The sequence below is a fragment of the Dendrobium catenatum genome, unplaced genomic scaffold (genome assembly GCF_001605985.2).
Source record: "Dendrobium catenatum unplaced genomic scaffold, ASM160598v2 fragScaff_scaffold_1061, whole genome shotgun sequence".
NCBI lineage: Eukaryota > Viridiplantae > Streptophyta > Magnoliopsida > Asparagales > Orchidaceae > Dendrobium > Dendrobium catenatum.
Genome location: NW_021319523.1, coordinates 2,627,067 through 2,636,273, shown reverse-complemented (window position 1 = coordinate 2,636,273; position 9,207 = coordinate 2,627,067). Strand labels below are relative to the sequence as shown.

General features: G+C 36.4%; 1 protein-coding gene across 2 annotated transcripts in view; it reads right to left on the bottom strand.

Annotated features, from left to right (window-relative positions):
• LOC110092387 (serine carboxypeptidase-like 27) overlaps positions 1 to 5,419 on the bottom strand; it is a 22,504-nt gene extending 17,085 nt beyond the window's left edge. The window contains exons 1-10 of one of the 2 annotated variants that reach the window (XM_020816909.2): positions 4,887 to 5,419; positions 4,698 to 4,793; positions 4,508 to 4,600; positions 4,347 to 4,432; positions 3,998 to 4,261; positions 3,662 to 3,789; positions 3,486 to 3,581; positions 2,937 to 3,042; positions 2,682 to 2,821; positions 2,125 to 2,383 (exon numbers count right to left, since the gene is read on the bottom strand). In XM_020816909.2, coding sequence (XP_020672568.2) covers positions 2,350 to 2,383; positions 2,682 to 2,821; positions 2,937 to 3,042; positions 3,486 to 3,581; positions 3,662 to 3,789; positions 3,998 to 4,261; positions 4,347 to 4,432; positions 4,508 to 4,600; positions 4,698 to 4,793; positions 4,887 to 5,262 — 1,419 coding nt within the window. In that variant the 5' untranslated portion in view covers positions 5,263 to 5,419 and the 3' untranslated portion in view covers positions 2,125 to 2,349. Of the gene's footprint in view, positions 1 to 2,124; positions 2,384 to 2,681; positions 2,822 to 2,936; positions 3,043 to 3,485; positions 3,582 to 3,661; positions 3,790 to 3,997; positions 4,262 to 4,346; positions 4,433 to 4,507; positions 4,601 to 4,697; positions 4,794 to 4,886 lie in introns of those variants that run through there. The other variant, XM_028698288.1, reaches the window with a different exon arrangement.
• Between the last annotated feature and the right edge of the window lie 3,788 nt (positions 5,420 to 9,207).

Below are 9,207 nucleotides of genomic sequence, written 5' to 3'. Positions count from 1 at the left end.
ATGAACTCACTTAGAGATCAAGCAAAGAAAAATAAAATTTCATTTCAATATTCATCATCATTACAATGCATGAGGCCTCCTTTAAATAGGCCAAGATAAGACAAATCTAGAAAGACACAAATGCCCTCAGGGCTACACAAGCGACTCAATACCCACAGGGGCAAATTAGGAAAATAAAATGCGAGAATAAATAAAATACAAAATAAATCAGAAATAAAGGCTCTGGATCATAGCCGTCGAACTGCATCTCTGACGATGGCACACGTGACGAAATCTGATTTCCTCATCACATTTCCCAAGCATTCAATAAGCACAAGCTTGCTCAGGAAAGGATGAAAGAGAGAGAAAGTCAGTTTTGGAGCATTTTTGTCTTTCAATTTTATTTAGAGATTTCTTATAATCGTTGTAAGTAACTCAATTTAGTTTTCAATGATTTTGAGTTTGACGGATTTATTTTCTTATAAATTGATATAACTGTATTTTCTCCTTTTTTTTTAGATCTCTTATGTCTCACTCTCTCATTGTCTTTCTTCACCCTTGCACTATTCACACTCAAGAATAAACAAAGATATACAACTAGAAACAACCAAGGGTGTAATCCTTAATGAAAAAACAAGAAAGAAAATTGCCTAGTCTGCCATACAACGCCCCTTAGAAACACCGCAGTGCTTCACTCTCTGTCTGTCTCCAGTAAACTATACCGTACCGCAACACTCAGGTACACAGCACCACAATGTTGTATGGTTCTACGAAAAAAATTGTTTGAATTGTTTATTATGTTAAAGCAAGCAAAAGATATTATAGTTGTTCAATGAGTTTTTGATAGTAAGTAGATACAATTTCAGCAAAATCAACAAACGTTAACAACAAATTCGGAATAACACACAGATGCTCTTTTTGTTGCAAGAGATATGAAGAAAAACAACAAGATACATTTGGATCTTAAATTAGAGAGGAAGATCTGACTTTCCAAATCTCTAGCCACTGACGGTCCATCTTCTAGAACCCTCTAAAAAAAAGACTAGGAAACAAAAATTACATCTTTCCAAAATTCAACATAATTAGCCTTAAATAGGCTCCCCCTAATTCCCTCTCAAATCAGACCCTTTCACTAAATAATTTCCTATTAAATTTTGAACTCAAATTAGATCTCTTGCCCTAAATAATGCCCTACCAATTGTATTTAAAAATTTTCTAAACAATTCCTCCTTGATTCCCCCTTTCTCCTAAATAATTACCTCATACATTTTGAATTCAAATTGAATATCTTGCATAAATAATTTCCTTCTAATTATAATTAAAACTTTCCTAAATAATTTCCCCTTGGTTAAGAACCTTCCTGAAAAAGTGCTCTGATACCAATTTGATAGGAAGTGGATACAATTTCCTCAAAATCAATAAATGACAATAAGAAATTAGGAAGAAGAATAGATCAAAACTATTTTTATTGCAAGATATATGAAATAAAATAGCAAGATACAATTAAATCTTCAATTGGAGAGGAAGTTTTGGCTCTCCCAAATCCCTGGCAATCAGCTAAAGCCTTAACAATCTAAGAAATTCTAATTTCAAAAAACTCAACACATAATCCTGAAATCACCATATTGTTATCCTTAAATAGGCTCCTCTAATTCCATCCCAAATCAACCCCCTTTTCCTAAATAATTTCATCTCATATTTGAATTCAAATCCGATATCTTGCCCTAAATAATTCTCTCCCAATTGTAATTAAAACTTTCCTAAACAATTCCCCCTTGATTCCTACTCCCTTTCTCTAAATAACTCCCTTTTAGATTTTGAATTCAAATTAGATCTCTTGCCTTAAATAATTCCCTCACAATTGTAATTTAAACTTTCCTAAACAATTCCCTTTTGATTAAGAACCTTCCTAAACAGCTCCTTATTGACTAGGAAACTTCCTAATTATCTCTCAATCAAATCGGTTGGTCCATCAGTTTTTTCTCCTAAAGAGACTAAGACTAAATTGTGTCATTGATGGTATAGAGAGGATATGCTTTGATCTTATGGTAACAAATTCAAAATGTTCAAATCAATGACCAGATATTATAGTCAGATTATAATCCTATGAAATTTCATTTTTATTTTCTTCAATACAAAGAAAGCATACGAGTAAGTTAGCGAGGACATAAGTGTCATGCATAAAATAAAACCTGCTCAGAACCTGCATACAATTTTGGTAAATGTGGTGAAAAATCATGTCCTTATAAGCCCTACTAAAAGGAGAAGCTAAGAGCACTTTGTGCCTTTAGAAATTCTGATTTGATGATGGATGTTGCACGTGTCAGGTCACAAAGCCACACGAGCTTTCTAGATAACTCCTTTTAACAGTTAAAGATTGGCAGTCTTGATATAGAAATATATGCTGAGGCAGAAGAACCAAAAATGTTAAACAAAAAGAAAAGTTAGTGGTGTTGATATAGATAGCAAGACCAAATAAGGCCTTCTAAATTATTTTTTTAATCATATGAAAATGTAAAATGTACAGTTTCCCATCCCCCTGTAAATATGATTACAATTAAAAGCTTTTATTACTCCTTACCAGACTTGATTTATATAGCTGGAAGAATGCAAATATGAACAGATAAAATGGAAGAATTACCCACAACAATATGAAATAATAGAAGACTGTGATAGTATCTTCAATATTATAAGATGATTACACAGATGGCATGGGCTTATTCTTCAAGAAATGGCTAAAGAGTATGAGAGCTTGGCGGGGTTTAAGGATGGGAACCTCATGACCTGCTCCACGGATGGTCACAAAGTTTAAGCCCTTATAGACCTGGCTCCATCCACCAACCTAAAAGATCACCAACACCAAGCAATAAAGATCTTTTAAGCAAATAGAGTAATCTAAATATAATAAGTGAATTAAAGAGCGAAATTGCTCCAAGGAGCTCAAATTATCGACTTACATTTCCATGGTCATACCAAGGATACCAGTCAATGAGTGTTGTCAAGTTCAAAGCATTGATTGAATATCTAGTTGCAGTCAATGGCACCACTGAATCTGCGTCACCACTGCAAGATTAAGTGCAAAAGTCAGGGAAGTACACATGCTAAAATGAGCAAATTTGGTAGTTAAATATTAAGAAAAAAATTAGATTTCTCATGATTCTACTACTTGTATACACATAGTTGAACTTTAACATGTTATTTATCATAGAATCTCTGCTATATATAGAAAGAGTGTATGTTTTCAATCATCAGAAAAGAACAATTCTGCAAGGAAGGCAAGCTTTAAGAATCCAATTGTATCCCGAGATACAAAAAAGTGTCAAAATAATTAATTAGTACTCTTTCTTAATGATGAAATTTTTCACCAATGCTATAATACCCACTTGCAACACTCACAATTAGTGCATATCACAGATAATAGAAACATTACAAACTCGATTACCCATACCAATATAGTGAATGGATAACTATGTTTGATGAATGTTTTAACCAGTGAGTTTTCATACCTGAAAATCCAAATCCGCAGGCCGGCTGCAATAAGTTCTTTGTATATAGGAAGCATAGATTTTGGTGAATCACCCCAATTTTGCGCAATTATGTCACTATAAATAAGCCAAGGGAATTTTTATTGAGCTCAAACTACAATAGAAATTGCAACATACTAAAGTCTTGAGAAACAAACCTGCATTCTTTCCAAGGATAATTCAACCCTGTGACATTGGCATGGAGTGCTCTTTGCACTTCAGGGTGGTTGTAATACAACTCAGCGTATCTATATGTGCAGGGATCATAAGCTCTCGACATCCAAGGCTGATGTAAATAAAATAGAATACATACAAATGAATCCATATTCATCATTGACAACAGATGAAATTGGAGCAAAAAGATTTTTTTTTTTTTATATATTTTCGCATATTTCAAAAGAGAATTATAGAAGGAAAAAGAAATCAAATTGAAACTACGAAATTTTGGAAGATTTTAACTTCAAATTTTTACGAGCTGGGAAGTGAGGACTAACATAGTGACCTCTCAATTTACGCTTGAGAGATGAAGAAGATATGTTACAAGTAGGAGTGTAAATGCTGTATGGATCAATATCTCCCATTTCTTTTCCAGCAGCATCTACCTGCTTTAAACAGGCTGCCGATGGGTGCTGCGATGACTGTGATTTGCAAGCAGCATTCAGGGCTTTATAGGTCTTATCAGATATAAGCCCGTGAGTCCACCAATGCTCAAAAGTTCCAAATAGATCATTATCATCATCAGTAACAGCGTTGCCCACCTATAATAGGTAACATGAAAACATCCAAAGTACAAGCTTCAATTAAACAGCAAAGTTAAGAAACACAAATAAAATTGGGAAATACCATGAACCCCTTAAAATTAATGCTAGGTCTCTGAACTCCTTGATTCTTTCGGTAGACAATTTGAGAAAGTTGAGGAACATAGTGGCCTGAGAAAGATAAGAGAAGCAAAAAAAAGCTAAATCTCAGATCATGGATTAAAGACTATGGTCTTTTCAGCTCACCTGCATAGCTTTCCCCAGTCATATAGAAATCCCTGAACTTGTACTGGGGGAATCTTTCGAACCAATTCACGAGAAAAGTATAAGCATCCACCGCTTCATCAAAGGAAGAACTTTTAGAAAGGAGAGAAACAGATTCCAGAATATTCTCAAATAGAAAATTTTAGAGACCAAATTTTGGAACACACCCAACCTGTCCTCTGGTCTCCAGCTGTATAGAGATCCGAGGTTCTATTGGTATAGGAGAAGCCAACCCCGGCCGGTGACTCCAGAAAAAGAATGTTAGCCACTGCCACCGCAAATAAACCCAAAAGATGACAATTTTAAGGTCAAGAAAATTGATTTGAGACAAATCTGAACAGGCCTCTTTTATAAGACCAACCTTTGTTCCACGAGTAGGGGTTGAGATTGAGAGTCCTGCCATCGGGCTGAATTTGGAAAGGACCCAACTCCTCGGAGGCGCCATAGGCGATGGAAGAACAGCCCGGGCCGCCAGTCAGCCACAGAACAAGCGGGACAGGCTGCAATGCCACTGGTGCCTCAACAAACCAGTAGAATAGTGCTCGACCAGCGTTTGCGTCCACAGTGACATATCCAGAATACTGGTTGAACTCTACGCTGGGCTGGCCAGGTAGACGATCGATCTGGTCAAGCTTCTGCTGTGGCGGCAAAGTGGCAATCACTGCCGCTGCAGCTGCCGCCAAACAATAAACTGCGACAAAAAGAATCGGTAAAGTATAGAAAGAGGAAGCGACCATTGTCTCTATTTGTCTTGGTGAACAATGGCAGATCAAGAGGGAGGAAGAGGAGTTTATAGGCGTTAAATTGGAGGCAAAGAGCTACATTTTTCGAAAGTAATTATCGAATATTGATCAAATTATATTTGAACTTTGGAATTTTCTAAAATAGATTAATAATTCTAAACCTCTTCGAAATCTGAGGTACTCTTTGTTTGGTTAGAGCAGGGTAGAGAATTAACTGCGTCAATTCTGGCGTGCTGTTCTCCACGAGACTTCGACCGTTCTTCTTCGGTTGATAGTTGTTAAACGCGATGAAGAGTGGAAAACGTGATAGCGAGAAAGAGGAAAGCCGCATTGATTGATTTGTACGTCGCTAGCGTATGAAAGGAAAACGAAAGCGATTGGAACTTAAGAGCTTGCATGTTGTGAGACGGAAGCTATCCGGGGGTTAGGAGGAGCATCGTCACTGCTGGGGTCCGCCCGTGAAAGGATCTCATCCTTATAATGAGATTTTTACGCAGCTCATCTTGGCCAGAGCTTATGGTTTCAATTAAGAGGTCTTGGATTTTTGAGTCTTTGTGTATGCATTATGTGTGTGTTTACCTTAAATGATCTAAATGTCCCAATCAAAAAAAAAAATAATGAGATTCTTTGAGGTTTTATCTCTCCCAATCCATCTCATCAGAAAATTATATTTATGAGGCAAAATCAAGTTGAAAATTTTTAAGATTAAATTCGGGATCATTTGAACTCATATTTTAGCAAATTTATAGTCAAATTGAACGTATCAAAAATACGAACCCAACGACACCAAATTTTACACAATCCGAGCTCAAATGGGTCTAAATGAGATACCTGAAGCGCATTTGGAAAGTTCAAACCATAAATTTGATGACCTAAAGGCTTCCAAACATGATATGATTATACTCAAATCGAGAGGCTCGATGAGATGTTCCAACGAGCCCTAGATCGTCAAATTCTGATATCATAAAAACATTTAAATGTTAAATAAACATTTTGTGATTAAGGGTGCGTTTGGGACGGGTGCAGTTGTCGGTAAAGCAGGTTGTGAAGTTGGTGTATAGAAAGCTGCTTTTTGAAGTTACTGTACATAAATCATTATATTTTATTTGGATAGTATAACTGTCAAACTGCTGTTCTGCACATGTATGCGAACAAATTATCGTACTACCCTTATATATATTAAGATGAAAAAAATTTGTATAAAATATATATTTTTTTTCTTTTCATGTGCATAATACAAACTAACAATGTTAAATTAAAATTGTATCCACTTTATCAAAGTATTTTATGACTTTTAAATATCAAAGTTCTCTAATTTTATTTTGACAATGTTATATCATACTTTGAAGTTATTTGAATTTTTTTTTTTCATATATGATATTACCTGAAAAAAAAAAATATTTTGTTATATCATACTTTGAGGTTGAGAAACTGTTTTGTTACTATTTTATTGAGCTGTTTTAAGATTTCTGATCTAAAAACATATTTTATAAAGAAAAGCTCATGAAATGAAGCATATCCTTTTTATACAGTATTGGGAACCTTCACCAGCTGTTCTGCTACAGGCAAAATATCGTGGTACTTCCAATTTCAAATCCCACTCCACTCAGAAGTCCTTCGCCGTTCGGGATTCAATAGAATCGCATTAGAAACCCTAGCCTAGTTGGTAACCCAGCGAATTGATGAGGCACCGTGAGGAATCCAAGGGGATGGGGGGCAGAACACGAAGAACGGCGAAGAGGAAAACTTAGGGAATTCTAGGGTCTCAGGAAGGCCGATCATGCCAATTATGTGGGGTGAGGGAAGAAAAGAAAAGAGAAGAGAGAGAGAATACATGGAAAGTTTGCATAAAAGAAGGTGATAGAGGTTTCACTTGAGGGTAGGATTGTAGATTGCAGACTTTGTGAGGATGAAGACGATGAACATTTGCACAACAAATAGAAACTGAGGTCATTTATGTATTTTTTCACATCTGAACCATAGGAAGTAGGAGAATGCGGGGGGCCTTCTTAGGACGCTAAAAGCAACAGCGGGACGTAAAAATTTTCAAAACAGAGCAGGAACTCAGTGCCCCAAACGTTACTTTGGTTATGTTTCATAAAGTAAAGCAGCGAAAACGTTGTCCCAAACTCACCCTAAGAGGATCAACATTGGTCGTCCATTCAAACCACTCCCACCTTATTATTGATTTTCTCCATATTTACTAGCAAAGTCACTCTGAGAAAATTATAATTTAATCCCTCATTTCTCATGGAAGGGTGACCCAACGAAAGAAAGCAAGGAAGATCAGGAGGGAAGCAAGTGTGGGCTCCGAAAATTTGGCCCCAGCCTCCGCCCAAGTGTTGCTTTTTCTTTCGGGGAGTTTTAACAGATTTAAGTTTAGGAATAAATTTTGGGAAGGCAAATGGATTTGTAGATAAGACACTACCCAGTGATTTCGCCCTCATTTTGCGAGGACTTTATGATCTAAGTTCTAGTTTCCTATAGGCGCAAGCCCCTATAATTAATTACCCCTCTCGATCACGAGGAAGAACATTCGATTAAGGCTAGTCGTCAATCAGATACGTAAAGATACACGTTATCTGGCATATAGTAGCATCATGGGCTTAAAATGATTTAGAAGTTTGAATATTTGATATTTAAAAATAAAAATTTTGTCATTTTGCACTTAAAGCAAATGATGGGGGAATGGACGATGGACCTGATCAAAATCCCATGGTTCCGTCGTCCCGGGCCATCGTGGTCCCTGATCTACTTAGTTAGAGGAGGTAATCGACCCAACCTAACAAAATGTCATTGTTAGCAGCTATATGTTACTTCGTCCAAGGGTACCTTGTAGACCTGGGGTGAATATTTTCCTAAGGAGACAAATGTGAATCCACCTTAGCTAACAGAGGGCTTTATGCCTTATCAATCATATCCTATTAATTTATATCTCAAGGATTTAATATCACTAAGGAATGCACTGGCTTTGGCTATAATCGATATCTCGTGGTACCATTTGATGTCAAAACCACTCGCTTAAGAGGGTTTCGGGTCAGAACTATTATCCTTCGGTGCCATTTGGTGGAAAAATCTCCGGTCAGAGGACATGTACCACATTCTTACTCACAGGAGATTATTTGAGAATGGATCCTAATAATATTTTTGATGAGGTATAATCTCTATGTGAGCTGAAATAAATTTTAATTTGTCCACCCGACAAACTGTTGCAAAGGGTAGATGGGTTTTACTTTAAGTGATGAATGATTGGATTTCCATTTTAAATATCCTGGAGTTTGGAATTTTGGAGATTTTGGGTTTCATGGGTATTTGGTAACATGGAGGTATTTGAAATATTTGGAATGGACCCCTTAGGTTGAGATTTGCATTCAACACGGCCATCATCAGGGTGTTAATGGGCATTTGGAAATTTTATTAATTGGACCTTGTCAACTCTATCAGTTTGCCAACAGAGGATCGGGTTCTTCATAGGCTTTGTATCTTTATTGGTTAATTTTCTTTGTTGAAGGCCTAGAAGGCCTAATATAAAGGTATTAAGATAAACATCTCAGTCGACCTCACGATTGTATATTTATTTAATAGTTTGAGTCGTGTCAACTCGTATATACCTGCATAGAAGGATCGAGCTCAAACTTAGGTTTATTTACTAACCCGCGCAGCATCCCTAGATGCCATGTGTGTTCCCACAATATACTCGCAATGGCCTATGTTTCGTGTGCCTATGTGCATATATATTATAGTGCATGTGTGGTGGCATTTTGGAATACTTTGATTGTAGAGGCAACTACCATTTCAGTATGCACATCACTCCACTTGAAAGTTTGAACACACCTTATGTTCGCTTATATGAGCATTATGAATCTGGTGGAGTGGCATTACAACTTGTAGATTGAGCTGTTTGTTTCTTTGTACTGGTAGATTATCATACATTAATTG